The 18,119-nt window shown below is 35.0% G+C and overlaps 1 protein-coding gene across 17 annotated transcripts in view; it reads right to left on the reverse strand.

Annotated features, from left to right (window-relative positions):
* Positions 1–18,119, reverse strand: part of LOC127378407 (uncharacterized) — a 33,064-nt gene that overhangs the window by 1,143 nt on the left and 13,802 nt on the right. For 2 of the 17 annotated variants that reach the window (XM_051427231.1, XM_051427225.1), the window contains 2 exons: positions 17,422–17,479; positions 4,158–4,811 (listed from right to left, as the gene is read on the reverse strand). In XM_051427231.1, the coding sequence (XP_051283191.1) occupies positions 4,623–4,811; positions 17,422–17,479 (247 nt within the window). In that variant the 3' untranslated portion in view covers positions 4,158–4,622. Of the gene's footprint in view, positions 1–175; positions 485–685; positions 861–2,008; positions 2,347–4,157; positions 4,812–8,157; positions 8,216–8,513; positions 8,638–8,873; positions 9,183–9,204; positions 9,672–10,084; positions 10,188–11,945; positions 12,119–12,280; positions 12,339–14,187; positions 14,497–14,803; positions 14,862–15,336; positions 15,603–17,421; positions 17,480–18,119 lie in introns of those variants that run through there. The other 15 variants (XR_007888031.1, XR_007888030.1, XR_007888032.1 and 12 more) reach the window with 13 other exon arrangements.

The following is an 18,119-nucleotide window of genomic DNA, read 5'->3' on the forward strand; positions in this document are numbered from 1 at the left end:
TAAATTAAAGTGAAGAAATGAACAAAGATAAAAACAAACCTAATTATATATTATATATATAGCTGTATACTCTGATAAAGGTATAAACTATAATTAACAATATAATACAGTTGTAGCATGGTGGAAAATAATAATATAGTTTAAATATTAGGAAAAATATATAACGTGTGTTTACCTTCCACAGTGATATTCAGATAGAGAATATATGTTCCACCAGGATGTGTACACTCACAGGTGAAGTTCCCACTATCCACTGGTGTTAAACTGGTCAGGTGGAGAAACATAGTTTGATTCTCCATCATAAGTGTGAATCTGGAGTCACATTCAGGTATAAAACCCTTTCCAAGATAATATGTCAGACGACACTCTTCTCCTCTCATCTGTGTTCTGATCTTACAAACTACAAGTATGATGATCTGCTGTGTTTCATTGGTGCAGATTGGAGTCACATCTGGTTTGTTCCCAATGTTTTTCACAAGAGTCTCTGCAATCAATCACAATCAAAAATCAATATGAAACACTGAGTTAGCGATTGCTGTATTTTTGCATTTCATAAACATTAAAATCACATTTTTAATTCCACTATAAAATTACAGACAGTGTTTAGTTGTTGTTTTCAAACCAACAACAGGAAGATGAGAGAAAAACAACGTTCACATGATGAGAACTAGTTTCTGTACATTACCTTCAGTGTCAGAACTCACAGTTAGTGGCAGAAGAAGAACAAAGAACAGTCTCAGTTTTGCCATACTGGTCAAGAAACAACTGCTGCTGGTAGAGTACAACATGATGTACTGAAGGGAGGACACACAGACCTCAATACACTGTTCTCTGGTTCATAAACCTCAAACCCTCGCAGCTATGAGCTGGTGTGAACTCTCCTATAAAGGAAGTGCTGCAACAGGAGCTTCTGCTTTCATATTAAGACTCTAAAAGGTAAAACCAAAGCAAATTAATGAATACAGACAGAAAACATTCAGACTGAGAACATTTCACTGACTTCAATGTATTTTTAAACAACTCTAAGTGTCTTGTTTGGTTAATACACAATTGTTTGGAAGCAAGAAACACTTTTCATGTCATATTTGTCTGCATAAGCTGTCAGATCATCAAACATCAGGTCTTCAGACAACAGTTTGAGCTAGATCCACTAAGGGTCCAACCAATATTAACTACTGCCTGCACTGCTTACAATCTGCGTGACTAGCGAGATTTAAATGTCACGTAGGATGCTAAAACCTTTGTATTTAGAGGCCTAAGCTTGAGCTGTAAATAGAAAGTAGCATGTTCTCTGCAGCTCACCACTATCTTATTCAAACAGCACTGTGATAACTTGTTATAACCTGATACAAAGTGACAAAAAAAACCTCTCACTTGCTGCAAGTTAACCGACATCTTTTAAATTTAATCTTAACCAGAATTTTGAACTATATCAATAATGCCCCACTGCATGCAACAATGGCAGCTCACCTGGTCATAAATGTTTTAGTATAAACAGTTCAGTAAAATATGTTTCTGAAAGATTTTAGGACAGAAATAGTCAACACAGTAATAATATCTTGATTATATTTGATCCGTCTAGTTTGCAGTTTGTGTTGATTTGCACAGACTCACTGAGAATGACCTGTCAATCACAATGTAGCCACATCCTAAAGCATACCCTGCTTTATTATCTATTTAACTCTAAAAGGGACCATCATTTACTCAATGAACATCAGGCTGTATGGAAGAAGACTTGTTTTTTGCAGCTCATGGAGCTCCCCCTGCTGGCCATCAGAAAGAGAGACATCCACGTTGGTTTCACTTCACAGACACAGAAACTCTGTCCACTGATGATAAAATGTCAAAGGCCATTACAGCTCTATGTCATATAGAAAACAAGGTATGTGTGTTAGGAAATGTAAATGGTCCACAAGAGGCTTTATAGTTTATTGGTTATCAACCACTGCAGTGGTTTTATACAAAGCAAATTATTTTGTACATAAAAGATACGTTAACATACAAACGTGTTTTAACAAACTTCAATCTCAGTATTTTATATCACAAAAACCTTTACATTAAATTGTAATAATGTTGGATATCTTAAAGAACTGAAGGCCAGCAACCATCAGCAGCTACAGTCTCAGTAAGTAAAGAACATCCACATATTACACAGCTCTGTTATATTGATTCTTTGGTTGAAATGTTTTCATAGATATCGCAACTTGAATCGGTCTCTCCTCCGTTTATTTCCTGGTTATCGGCGGTGACAGTCACCATTTTGCTGGCTGGATTTGAGATAGTTTGATAGAGATCACTTTCTGGTTGCTGAAGGCTTGTGTAGAGGTCATCAGGGTCATCTTGGTCCTAATAAAAAAAAATGCATCTGACTTAATAATGTTGAACAATGGTTGAAACACTGTCTGCCCTGAATCAAATACACTGATCTTTAATATCTTTGCATCCTTTGCATTCACACACATACAAATCAGGAGTATCACTGAGGTTGGATTAGATAAAATCATCATCAAGTCCTGAATCTAAAAATCTTGACTTCCTTTGTATTTATATTCATGCAAAATGAAGTAGACAAACTGCCCCCACAGTGCAAACCAAGAAGATTATTGTGGTCAGACTGAACATTAAAATGGGCAGGAATTGTATGTACGAATGTAGTTAGTCTGGAAGAGATTATCAACTAAAGACCAGAAATATAATGCATATTGATGGATATATTACTACAAACATTAAACTGGCTGCTATCTGAGTTGACAGGTACAGGTACAGGTACTTGTAGAAGAGTATAAGTACCTGGGGGTCTACTTTAGTTATAAGTTGGACTGGACTAGAAACGCCGAGGCGGTCTACAAAATGGGCCAAAGCCGACTCTTTTTCCTAAGGAGGCTGAGGTCCTTTAACATCTGCCGGACGATGCTGAGGATGTTTTATGAGTCTGTTGTGGCCAGTGCTATCTTCTTCGCTGTCACATTGCTGGGGCAGTGGGCTGAAGGTCACAGATACCAACAGACTTAACAAACTGATCAGGAGGGCCGGTGATGTCGTGGAGGAGGAGCTGGACACTCTGACGACCGTGGCAGAGGAGGATGCTGTCCAGGCTACAGTCCATCTTGGACAATGTCTCACACCCTCTCTACGACACACTGGCCCAGCAGAGGACTACCTTCAGCAGAAGATTCCTCTCACCCAGAGCGCCACAGGAAATGATTCCTGCCTGTGGTCATTAAACTTTACAACGCCTCCCTCAGAGATTCAGACACCCCCTCTCTGTAATCTGACTCCAACATAGACAATCATTTTTTGCACTTTTTGCACATTATTACTGTACATTTGATCTATATATATATATATATATATATATATATATATATATATATTGTTCTTAACATATGTTGTTTGTATAATATATGTTGTTTGTATATCTGGAGTTTGTAACAAAAATAATTTCCCCCTGGGATTATTAAAGTATTTCCTATTCTTATTCTGATTGATACAGAACATAAGAATACATTACTCACCAGAGAGCAAGGAGGTTCACACACAGATGATCCAGATGTTGCTGACCTTGAACAGCCTCTTTAAATAAGAAAAGATATCGATAGAGTTAGTGGAACATAAAACACAAAGAAAAATCAAGGTATCTTGTTTTTATTTTCTACTTATTGCACTGCTTACAATTTACATGGTTAGTGACAATAAAGATCACATGCTTAAATTTGTGTATGCGTTTGTGGTGATCACATATTTAGAGGCCTGAGCTTGAGCTTTAATTAGAAAGCAGCATGTTGTTTGCAGCTTGAAACCAGTGTCTTATTCACACAGCACTGTTATAACTTGATGAACTGAACTGTAGTGACAAAGTGATGAAAGTGAATTAACTTTGTTGAAATGAAGAAACAAACTGTATCAATTTGTGTGAATGCAATGCAATAAAAAATATGTTATTTACGTTCAAAATGTAAGTATCATCATACAGATCTAATAACTGAATTTTATTCTGAAATTCCAATAATTTATCACTGATAATCCAAGTTGTACAAATCATGGTCAAAAGACTCAAACTCTTCTCTTTGTATAGTTTTAAGGACATTATCTGGAAATTATTATATTATTATTATAGATATCTGTGTTAAACAATGAAAATGGTCCCACAAGAGGCATTATATTTTAAATATTTTATTACATTTCTTCACTTGTCGACCACTACAATAGTTTTATACAGAGCTTTAATTAACAAACTGGCCAAACCGAGCAACAACTTAAAGGAATTGGAGGAGTTGAGGTTAAATATGATTTGTCATTGGAGAATACTCATCCTATCTGATAGATGACACATGCAATAATAACACAACATCTTAAAGAATGTGACAAGAGAACTGATAATGAAACAGCATGCAGTCATTATCCAGCTTAAACACAAGCCACAGTGTTTAAGAAGATGTTCTGTGTACTCTCTGATACTGACTGATACCACAATATATTAAATACCCTTCTGGCCAAACACAGCATCTTCTCCGAGCCCTGTTCTTCTGCTGAGGAGAGTTTATTTCCTGTATATCAACTATAAAACAGTTACTGTCATCACATTACAGGAAATTGTTATTAGTTTGGATATCTTAAAGAACTCAAGGCCAGCAACCATCAGCAGCTACAGTCTCAGTAAGTACACAACTTGAATCAGTCTCTCCTCTGATTATTTCCTGGTTATCGATGGGGACAGTCACTAGTTTGCTGGCTGGATTTGAGATAGTTTGGTAGAGATCACTTTCTGGTTGCTGAAGGCTTGTGTAGAGGTCATCAGTGTCATCTTGGTCCTAATAAAAAAAATATCTTAATGGATCACGTTTTTAACGTCTGACTACATTATGTTGAACAAAGGTTGAGACACTCAAGAGTCAATACATTTACTGTCTCCACTGAATTAAATACACTGATCTTCAAACTCTATACATCCTTTGTATTTTTAGAACATAGATACACATATAAATGTATATTTATGTATTTATTATTACAAACATTAAACTGGCTGCTTTCTGAGTTTATACATACATACGAATACATTACTTACCAGAGAGCCAGGAGGTTCACACACAGATAATCCAGATGTTTCTGACCTTGAACAGCTTCTTTAAATAAGACGAGAAAAAAATATGTAGAAGAATTAAAGCTTATCTTCATCTTCTAGAAATGTGCAATAATTAAACAATAATAACTGTCAGGAAAAGGAGTTAAATAGTGGAAAACAAACATCTACTCTGAGTGAAATATACAGTAAATGCACCACACCATATTTACATTTAGTAAAGATGTTTTTCCACATTAAAGTAATAATACAAAATGAGTTGGATCCAAAAACATGTGAAGTATTGCAATCATAAAATTCTCTCACCCATTACATTTTGTCCTGTAGATTAAGCCCAGAATAACTACAGTTATTATGGTGACTGTAGTTACACCAATCAAAACACTTAAAGTTAATGTTGAATTTCTGTCATCTTCATCTTCTACAACATCTAAAAGAGAAAATCTGTTAGAAAAATAACACAGGTATTTGCTCTAAATGTAAATAAACCTTAAGAGGCAACTGTCTGTACACAGTAAGATGTAACATTGTATAGAAATTAAAGTGAAGAAATGAACAAAGATAAAAACAAACCCTATTATATATTATATACATAGCTGTATACTCTGATAAAGGTATAAACTATAATTAACAATATAATACAGTTGTAGCATGGTTGAAAATAATAATATAGTTTAAATATTAGGAAAAATATATAAAATATGTTTACCTTCCACAGTGATATTCAGATAGAGAGTAAATGTTCCACCAGGAAAGGAACACTCACAGGTGAAGTTCCCACTATCCACTGGTGTTAAACTGGTCAGGTGGAGAAACATAGTTTGATTCTCCATCATAAGTGTGAATCTGGAGTCACATTCAGGTATAAAACCCTTTCCAAGATAATATGTCAGACGACACTCTTCTCCTCTCATCTGTGTTCTGATCTTACAAACTACAAGTGTGATGATCTTCTGTGTTTCATTGGTGCAGATTGGAGTCACATCTGGTTTGTTCCCAAGGGTTTTCACAAGAGTCTCTGCAATCAATCACAATATGCTGTATTTTTGCATTTCATAAACATTAAAATCACATTTTTAATTCCACTATAAAATTACAGACAATGTTTAGTTGTTGTCTTCAAACCAACAACAGGAAGATGTGAGAAAAACAACTTGCAGGGATTTTACATGATGAGAACTAGTTTCTGTACATTACCTTCGCTGTCAGAACTCACAGTTAGTGGCAGAAGAAGAACAAAGAACAGTCTCAGTTTTGCCATACTGGTCCCAAAACAACTGCTGCTGGTAGAGTACAACATGTTGTACTGAAGGGAGGACACACAGACCTCAATACTCTGTTCTCTGGTTCATAAACCTCAAACCCTCACAGCTAAGGACAGGTGTGAACTCTCCTATAAAGGAAGTGCTGCAACAAGAGCTTCAGCTTTTATATTAAGTCTCTAAAAGGTAAAACAGCAGCAAATGAATGAATACAGACAGAAAATAGTGTTATATGTGTCTACAGTAATATTTCAGATCATCAAACATCAGGTCTTCAGACTACAGTTTGAGCTGGATCCATTAAGAGTCCAACCAATATTAACTACTTCTTGCACTGCTTACAATTTACATGGTTAGTGAGAATAAAGATCACATGACCTGCTTAAACTTGCATATGTGCTTGTGGTGATCACATATTTAGAGGCCTGAGCTTGAGCTTTAATTAGAAAGCAGCATGTTGTTTGCAGCTTGAAAGTGTGTCTTATTCACACAGCACTGTTATAACTTGATACAACTGTAAGTGACAAAGTGATGAAAGTGAATTAACTTTGTTCAAATGAAGAAACAAACTGTATCAATTTGTGTGAATGCAATGCAATGAAAAATATGTGATTTATGTGCAAAATGTAAGTATTATGAGGTTTTGGAATATTTACTCTTTAATTAGTAATCATACAGATCTAATGACTGAATTTTATTTTGAAATTCCAATAATTTATCACTGATAATCCAAGTTGTACAAATCATGGCCAAAAGACTCAAACTCTTCTCTTTGTATAGTTTGAAGGATATTATCTGGAAATTATTGTGAGATATATGTGTTAAAAAAGGAAATGGTCCTACAAAAGACACTATATTTCATATATTGTATTACATTTCTACACTTGTCGACCACTACAATAGTTTATACAAAGCTTTAATTAACAAACTGGACCAACCGAGCAACAACTTAAAGGAATCAGAGGAGTTGAGGTTAAATACAATGTGTTATTGGAGAATACTCATCCTATCTGATAGATGACACATGCAATAATAACACAACATCTTAAAGAATGTGACAAGAAAACTGATAATGAAACAGCATGCAGTCATTATCCAGTTTAAACACAAGCCACAGTGTTTAAGAAGCTGTTCTGTGTAAGATACTCTGACTGATACCACAATGTATTAAACACCCTTCTGGCCAAACACAGCATCTTCTCCGAGCCCTGTTCTTCTGCTGAGGAGAGTTTATTTCCTGTATATCAACTATAAAACAGTTACTGTCATCACATTACAGGAAATTGTAATTATTTGGACATCTTAAAGAACTGAAGGCCAGCAACTATCAGCAGCTACAGTCTCAGTAAGTAAAGAACATCCACATATTACACAGCTCTGTTATATTGATTCATTGGTTGAAATGTTTTCATAGATATCGCAACTTGAATCAGTCTCTCCTCCATTTATTTCCTGGTTATCGACGAGGACAGTCACTATTGGCTGGATTTGAGATAGTTTGGTAGAGATCACTTTCTGGTTGCTGAAGGCTTGTGTAGAGGTCATCAGGGTCATCAGGGTCCTATTAAAAAAATATCTTAATGGATCATGTTTTTAACGTCTGACTACATTATATTGAACAAAGGCTGAGACACTCAAGAGTTAATACATTTACTGTCTCCACTGAATTAAATACACTGATCTTCAAACTCTTTACATCCTTTGTATTTTTAGAACATAGATACATATATAAATGTATATTTATGTATTTATTATTACAAACATTAAACTGGCTTCTTACTTTAAAGATACAGAACATACGAATACATTACTCACCAGAGAGCCAGGAGGTTCACACACAGATAATCCAGATGTTGCTGACCTTGAACAGCCTCTTTAAATAAGAAGAGGAAAAATTATGTAGAAGAATTAAAGCTTATCTTTATCTTCTAGAAATATGCAATAATAATAATAATAATAATAATAATAATAATAATAATAATAATAGAAATAGAACAGTCCGGAAAAGGAGCTAAATAGTGTAAAACAAACATCTACTCTGAGTGAAATATACAGTAAATGCACCACACTATATTTACATTTAGGGAAATGTTTTTCCACATAAAAGTAATAATCCAAAATGAGTTGGATCCAAAAACATGTGAAGTATTACAATGATAATATTCTCTCACCCATTACATTTTGTCCTGTAGATTAAACCCAGAATAACTCCAGTTATTATGGTGACTGTAGTTACACCAATCAAAACACTTAAAGTTAATGTTGAATTCCTGTCGTCTTCATCTTCTACAACATCTAAAAGAGAAAATCTGTTAGAAAAATAACACAGGTATTTGCTCTAAATGTAAATAAACCTTAAGAGGCAACTGTCTGTACACAGTAAGATGTAATATTGTACATCAAACTGACTTTTATTGCTTTAATTGCTGCATGTTTTGATAAACCTGCAAACTATAATTAACAATATAATACAGTTGTAGCATTGTATTGCAATATAGCAACAAGTATAAAAATATAGAACATGTGTTTACCTTCCACAGTTATATTCAGATGGAGAATATATGTGTCACCAGGATGTGTACACTCACAGGTGAAGTTCCCACTATCCACTGGTGTTAAACTGGTCAGGTAGAGAAATATAGTTTGATTTTCCATCATAAGTCTGAATCTGGAGTCACATTCGTGCACAAAGTCCTGTCCATATCGAAACAGCAGACGACACTCTTCTCCTCTCATCTGTGTTCTGATCTTACAAACTACAAGTGTGATGATCTGCTGTGTTTCATTGGTGCAGATTGGAGTCACATCTGGTTTGCTCCCAATGGTTTTCACAAGAGTCACTGCAATCAATCACAATCAAAAATCAGCTATAAAATTACAGACAGTGTTTAGTTGTTGTCTTCAAACCAACAACAGGAAGATGAGAGAAAAACAACTTGCAGGAATTTTACATGATGAGAACTAGTTTCTGTACATTACCTTCAGTGACAGAACTCACAGTTAGTGGCAGAAGAAGAACAAAGAACAGTCTCAGTTTTGCCATATTGGTCAAGAAGTAACTGCTGCTGGTAGAGTACAACATGTTGTACTGAAGGGAGGACACACAGACCTCTTTGCTCTGTTCTCTTTTATATGAACCTCAAACTCTCACAGCTACGAGCTGGTGTGAACTCTCCTATAAAGGAAGTGCTGCAAAAGGAGCTTCTGCTTTCAAATTAAGTCTCTAAAAGGTAAAACAGCAGCAAATAAATGAATACAGATGAAAAACTGTGTTATATGTGTCTACGGTAAGATTGCAGATCATCAAACATCAGGTCTTCAGACTACAGTTTGAGCTGGACCCACTAAGAGTCCAACCAATATGAACTACTTCCTGCACTGCTTACAATTTACATGGTTAGTGACAATAAAGATCACATGACCTGCTTAAACCGACGTATGTGTTTGTGGTCATCTCATATTTAGAGGCCTGAGCTTGAGCTTTAAATAGAAAGCAGCATGTTGTTTGCAGCTTAAAACCACTATCTTCTTCACACATCATTGTTATAACTTGATACAACTGTAAGTGACAAAAACTCGTCTCACTTTCTGCAAGTTTATGAACATCTTTTAAATTAAACCAGAATTTTATATTAGAGAACTATATTATTAATGCCCCACTGCATGCAACAATGGAGGCTCACCTTATCACAAATGTTCTTGTATAAACAGTTCAGTAAAATATGTTTCTAAAAAATAATTTAGGACAGAAATAGTCAACACAGTAATAAAATATTGATTCATATTTGATCAGCACTGCCTAGTTTGCAGTTTGTGTTGATCTGCATGGACTCACTGAGAATGACCTGTCAATCACAATGTAGCCACATCCTAAAGCATACCCTGCTTTATTGTCTATTTAACTCTAAAAGGGACCATCATTTACTGAATGACCATCAGGCTGTACAGAAGAAGACTTGTTTTTTGCAGCTCATGGAGTTCCCCCTGCTGGCCATCAGAAAGAGAGACATCCACATTGGTTGTACTTCAGACACAGAAACTCTGTCCACTGATGATAAAATGTCAAAGGCCATTACAGCTCTATGTCATATAGAAAACAAGGTATGTGGGTTAGAAAATGTAAATGGTCCACAAGAGGCTTCATATTTTATTACTTATCAATCACTACAGTGGTTTTATGCAGAGCAAATTATTGTGTACATAAAAGGTACGTTTACATACAGATGTGTTTTAACAAACTTTAATATCAGTATTTCATATCACAAAAACCTTTACATTAAAATGTTATAATGTTAGATATCTTAAAGAACTGAAGGCCAGGTACCATCAGCAGCTACAGTCTCAGTAAGTAAAGAACATCCACATATTACACAGCTCTGTTATTTTGATTCTTTGGTTTAAATGTTTTCATAGATATCGCAACTTGAATCAGTTTCTCCTACGTCTATTTCCTGGTTATCGACGGGGACAATCCCTATTTTGTTGGCTGGATTTGAGATAGGTTGGTATAGATCACTTTCTGGTTGCTGAAGGCTTGTGTAGAGGTCATCAGGGTCAGCAAGGTCCTATTAAAATAAATATCTTAATGGATCATGTATTAAAAGTATGATTAAGTAATGTTGAACAAAGGCTGAGACACTCAAGAGTCAATACATTTACTGTCTCCACTGAATTAAATACACTGATCTTCAAACTCTTTACATCCTTTGTATTTTTAGAACATAGATACACATATAAATGTATATTTATGTATTTATTATTACAAACATTAAACTGGCTGCTTTCTGAGTTTATACAGAACATAAGAATACATTACTCACCAGAGAGCCAGGAGGTTCACACACAGATAATCCAGATGTTGCTGACCTTGAACAGCTTCTTTAAATAAGAAGAGAAAAAATTATGTAGAAGAATTAAAGCTTATCTTCATCTTCTAGAAATGTACAATAATTAAATAATAATAACTGTCAGGAAAAGGAGTGAAATAGTGTAAAACAAACATCTACTCTGAGTGAAATATACAGTAAATGCACCGCACCATATTTACATTTAGGGAAATGTTTTTCCACATAAAAGTAATAATCCAAAATGAGGTGGATCCAAAAACATGTTTAAAAATACATTGAAGTCAGTGAAATGGTTTCAGTCTGAATGTTATCTGTCTGTATTCATTTATTTGCTGCTGTTTTACCTTTTAGAGTCTTAATATGAAAGCAGATGCTCCAGTTGCAGCACTTCTTTTATAGGACAGTTCACACCTGTCCTTAGCTGTGAGGGTTTGAGGTTTATGAACCAGAGAACAGAGTATTGAGGTCTGGTAAATGGTCCACATATTGTATTACTTATCAACCACTGCAGTGGTTTTATACAGAGCAGATTATTGTGTACATAAAAGATACGTTTACATACAAACGTGTTTTAACAAACTTTAATCTCAGTATTTTATATCACAAAAACCTCAAATATATTAGACAAAAACATTCAAACAGAAATTGTAATAATGTTGGATATCTTAAAGAACTGAAGGCCAGCTACCATCAGCAGCTACAGTCTCAGTAAGTAAAGAACATCCACATATTACATAGCTCTGTTATTTTGATTCTTTGGTTAAAATGTTTTCATATATTTTTCAACTTGAATCAGTCTCTCCTCCGTCTATTTCCTGGTTATCCAAGTGGACAGTCACTAATGTTCTGGCTGGATTTGAGATAGTTTGGTAGAGATCACTTTCTGGTTGCTGAAGGCTTCTGTAGAGGTCATCAGGGTCAGCAGGGTCCTAAATAATGTTAAACAATGGTTGAAACACTGTCTGCCCTTATTCAAATACACTGATCTTTAATATCTTTGCATCCGTAGTATGTAGTGGTGTATGTATTATTGCAAATATTAAACTGGCTGCTTACTTTAAAGATACAGAACATAAGAATACATTATTCACCAGAGAGCAAGGAGGTTCACACACAGATAATCCAGATGTTGCTGACCTTGAACAGACTCTTTAAATAAAAAGAGATATCAGAGTTAGTGGAACATAAAATACACACAGAAAAATCAAGGTAGAAGAATTAAAGCTTCAGCCAGCATTCAGTGATGAACACAGTATGACTGCAGAAAAAATGTATATTCCAAATCCAAAAATACATAAACTATTACACCCGTTAGTTTTTATCCTGTAGATTAATCCCAGAATAAATCCAGTTATAATGACGACTATTGTTACACCAACCAAAACACTTTGGTATTTGTATTTTTGGCATTTGTGTTTACACTTAATTAACAGCTATCATGCTTTACTGAAGATAATATTATTCCATATTAGGCTCTTACCTATGGTGAATCTTGCTGTAGATAACTAGCAGGATAACTCCGGTTATAATGATGAATATAAATACACAAATTCCAATTCCAACATTAACTAAAGATATTTCTGTTCCTGTTGTACTGCCGGGGTCTTCATCCTCTTAAACATTGTAAAGAAAACAAAATATAGAACATCAGAAGAGCAGCTCGGGTATTCATTTAATACAGAAACACTGATTATACTCTTTGATAGTATCATGTAATAATGTATAACTGGCATGATGTTGTATTATTAGTAAGTGCAGGTATACAGATGCTGTTATTCTTTATAATGTTATCAACCAAACACACACCTGTGTCAGTAATAAGAGAAATATTGTGAGGGAAATTCACAAGATGTGAAAAACAAAAGTTCTAAAATAAATCATTTACCTTCCACAGTAATATTCAGATGGAGAATATATGTTCCACCATGATGTGAACACTCACAGGTGAAGTTCCCACTATCCTCTGGTGTTAAACTGGTCAGGTGGAGAAATAAAGTCTGATTCTCTTCCATCAGTGTGAATCTGGAGTCACATTCATGTATAAAGTCTTGTCCATGTTGATACATCAGACGACACTCTTCTCCTCTAATCTCTGTTCTGATCTTACAAATAACAAGTGCGACCATATTCAGTGTTTCATTGATGCAGATTGGAGTCACATCTGGTTTACTCCCAATGGTTTTTGAAAGCTTCACAAGAGTTGCTGCAATCAATCACAAAAACAATCACTTTGAAATACAGTCACTGAGTTAGTATTTATACATAATAACAGTTTTCACTGCACAAAAATGTTGTTCTCTTTAAACCAAAGCCAGAATGATTAACAAAACAAAAACGTCTTGTATAAGTCAAATTATAAAAGGTATCTACAGTACCTGTGCTGCTGATACAATAAGTTAGAGTCAGGAGGACAATGAACCACAGTTTCAATCTATCCATACTGTTTGAGACGTCTATACAACAATGTCACTGCTGCTGGTAGAGTACAACATGCTGTATTGAAGGGAGGACGCACAGACCTCTTTGTACTGTTCATAAACCTCAAACTCTCACAGCTAGGTGGCGTGAACTCTCCTGTTAAGGACGTGCTGCTACAGGAGGACTCTCTGTAATGTAAAACTGTAGCAAATTAATAAATACAGACAGATTACTGTGTTATATGTGTCTACAGTAAGATTACAGATCATCAAACATCAGGTCTTCAAACTATAGTTTGAGCTGGATCCATTAAGAGTCCAACCAATATTAACTACTGCCTGCACTGCTTACAGTTCACATGGTAAGTGAGAATAAAAATCACATGACCTGCTGAAACCGACGTATGCGTTTGTGGTGATCTCATACTGAGAGGCCTGAGCTTGAGCTGTACACAGAAAGTAGCATGTTGTTTGCAGCTAAAAAACCACTATCTTATTCACACAGCACTGTTATAACTTGATACAACTGTAAGTGATGAAAGTGAATAATAGTTGTTGAAATGAAGAAACAAACTGTAACGTAGTTTGTGTGACTGCAGTGCCTTTGAGATATTTATTCTTCATACAGTTCCAATGACACAGATACATTCACATACAGACGTGTTTTAACAAACTTCAGTTTCAGTATTTTGGAAAACACCTCATATAACAAATATCTTTACACAGAAATATGTACATTTTGTAACTTGAATCAGTCTCTCTTTTGTCTATTTTTCCATTTTATCCAAGTGGACAGTCACTAATATTCTGGCTGAATTTGAGATAGTTTGGTAGAGATCACTTCTTGGGTACTGAAGGCTTCTGTAGAGGTCATCAAGGTCATCTTGGTCCTAATAAAGAGGTAGAAAACTCGATGCATCTCACTAAATAATGTTGAACAATGGTTGAAACACTGTCTGCATGAATCAAATACACTGATCTCTAATATCTTTGCATCCTTTGCATTCACACACATACAAAGGAAGTAGACAAACTGCTCCCACAGTGCAAACCAAGAAGGTTGTTGTGGTTAAACTGAACATTAAAATGTGCAGGAAATGTATGTTTGAACGTAGTATGTAGTGGTGTATGTATTATTACAAATATTAAACTGGCTGCCTACTTTAAAGATACAGAACATAAGAATACATTACTCACCAGAGAGCAAGGAGGTTCACACACAGATAATCAAGATGTTGCTAAACTTGAACAGTTTCTTTATATAAAAAGAGATATCAGAGTTAGTGGAACATAAAATACACACAGAAAAATCAAGGTAGAAGAATTAAAGCTTCTGCCAGCATTCAGCGATGAACACAGTATGACTGCAGAAAAAAATATTTTACAAATCCAAAAATACATAAAGAATTACAATCATAATAATCTCTCACCTGTTAGTTTTTGTTCTGTAGATTAATCCCAGAATAACTCCAGTTATAATGACGACTATTGTTACACCAACCAAAACACTTCGAAATGGACTTTGTGTGTAACTTAGTTAACAGCTATCATGCTTTACTGAAGATTATATTATTCCATATTAGTCTCTTACCTATGGTGAATCTTTCTGAAGATAACTCCCAGGATAACTCCGGTTATAATGATGAATATAAATACACCAATTCCAATTCCAATATTAACTAAAGATATTTCTGTTCCTGTTGTACTGTCGGGGTCTTCATCCTCTTAAACATTGTAAAGAAAACAAAATATAGAACATCAGAAGAGCAGCTCGGGTATTCATTTAATACAGAAACAATGATTATACTCTTTGATAGTATCATGTAATAATGTGTAACTGGCATGATGTTATATTATTAGTAAGTGCAGATATACGGATGCTGTTATTCTTTATAATGTTACCAACCAAACACACACCTGTGTCAGTAATAAGAGAAATATTTTGAGGGAAACGCACAAGATGTGAAACACAAAAGTTATAAAATAAATTGTTTACCTTCCACAATGATATTCAGATGGAGAATAATTGTTCCACCAACATGTGAACACTCACAGGTGATGTGCCCACTATCCTCTGGTGATAAACTGGTCAGATGGAGAAACACAGTCTGATTCTCTTCCATCAGTGTGAATCTGGAGTCACATTCATGTATAAAGTCCTGTCCATGTTGATACAGCAGACGACACTCTTCTCCTCTCATCTGTGTTCTGATCTTACAAATTACAAGTGCGACCATATTCAGTGTTGAATTTGTGCAGATTGGAGTCAAATCGGGTTTGCTCCCAATGATTTTTGAAAGCTTCACAAGAGTTGCTGCAATCAATCACAAATCAAAGCAACATGAAACACAGTCACTGAGTTAGTATTTATACACAATAACAGTTTTCACTGCACAAAAATGTTGCTCTCTTTAAACCAAAGCCAGAATGATTAACAAAACAAAAACGTCTTGTATAAGTTAAATTATAAAAGGTATCTACAGTACCTGTGCTGCTGATACAATAAGTTAGAGTCAGGAGGACAACGAACCATAGTTTCCATCTATCCATACTGTTTGAGACGTCTAAACAACAATGACACTGCTGCTGGTAGAGTACAACATGCTGTACTGAAGGGAGGACGCACAGACCTCTTTGTATTGTTCATAAACCTCAAAGTCTCACAGCTAGGTGCCGTGAACTCTCCTGTAAAGGAAGTGCTGCTACAGGATGACTCTCTGAAAGGTAAAACTGTAGCAAATTAATAAATACAGACAGATTACTGTGTTATATGTGTCTACAGTAAGATTACAGATCATCAAACATCAGGTCTTCAGACTACAGTTTGAGCTAGATCCATTAAGAGTCCAACCAATATTAACTACTGCCTGCACTGCTTACAGTTCACATGGTTAGTGAGAATAGAGAAGATCACATGACCTGCTGAAACCAACGTATGTGTTTGTGGTGATCTCATACTGAGACGCCTGAGCTTGAGCTGTACATAGAAAGTAGCATGTTGTTTGCAGTTTAAAACCACTATCTTATTTACACAGCACTGTTATAACTTGATATAACTGTAAGTGACAAAGTGAATTATAGTTGTTGAAATGAAGAAACAAACTGTAACGTAGTTTGTGTGATTGCAATGCCTTTGAGATATTTATTCTTCATACAGTTCCAATGACACAGATACATTCACATACAGATGTGTTTTAACAAACTTTAGTTTCAGTATTTTGGAAAACACCTCATATAACAAATATCTTTACCCAGAAATATGTACATTTTTTAACTTGAATCAGTTTCTCTTTTGTCTATTTTTCCATTTTATCCAAGTGGACAGTCAATATTTTGCTGGCTGGATTTGAGATAGTTTGGTAAAGATCACTTTCTGGTTGCTGAAGGCTTCTGTCGAGGTCATCAGGGCCATCTTGGTCCTAATAAAAAAGTAGAAAACTCGATGCATCTGACTAAATAATGTTGAACAATGGTTGAAACACTTTCTGCCCTGAATCAAATACACTGATCTTTAATATCTTTGCATCCTTTGCATTGACAGTCATACAAATCAGGATAATCATTTAGGTTGGATTAGATAAAATCATCACCAAGGGCTGAATCTAAAAATCTTCACTGTCTTTCCATTTACACTCATGCAAAAGGAAGTAGACAAACTGCCCCCACAGTGCAAACCAAGAAGGTTATTCTGGTTAAACTGAACATTAAAATGTGTAGGAAATGTATGTTTGAACGTAGTATGGTGTATGTATTATTACAAATATTAAACTTACTCCTTACTTTAAAGATTCAGAACATAAGAATACATTACTCACCAGAGAGCCAGGAGTTTCACACACAGATAATCCAGATGTTGCTGACCTTGAACAGTTTCTTTAAAAAAAGAGATATCAGAGTTATAGAACATAAAATACACACAGAAAAATCAAGGTAGAAGAATTAAAGCTTCAGCCAGCATTCAGCGATGAACAACAAAGTATGACTGCAGACATTATTTTTTTCCAAATCCAAAAATACATAAACTATTACACCCGTTAGTTTTTATCCTGTAGATTAATCCCAGAATAACTCCAGTTATAATGATGACTATTGTTTCACCAACCAAAACACTTCGAATTGGCATTTGTGTGTACACTAAATTAACAGCTATCATGCTTTACTGAAGATAATATTATTCCATATTAGTCTCTTACCTATGGTGAATCTTGCTGTAGATAACTCCCAGGATAACTCCGGTTATAATGATGAATATAAATACACCAATTCCAATTCCAACATTAACTAAAGATATTTCTGTTACTATACGGTCGGGGTCTTCATCCTCTGAAACAATGTAAAGAAAACAAAATATAGAACATCAGAAGAGCAGCTCGGGTATTCATTTAATACAGAAACAATGATTATACTCTTTGATAGTATCATGTAATAATGTATAACTGGCATGATGTTGTATTATTAGTAAGTGCAGATATACGGCTGCTGTTATTCTTTAGAATGTTACCAACCAAACACA

The sequence above is a fragment of the Dicentrarchus labrax genome, unplaced genomic scaffold (assembly GCF_905237075.1).
Source record: "Dicentrarchus labrax unplaced genomic scaffold, dlabrax2021, whole genome shotgun sequence".
In the NCBI taxonomy this organism is placed as follows: domain Eukaryota; kingdom Metazoa; phylum Chordata; class Actinopteri; family Moronidae; genus Dicentrarchus; species Dicentrarchus labrax.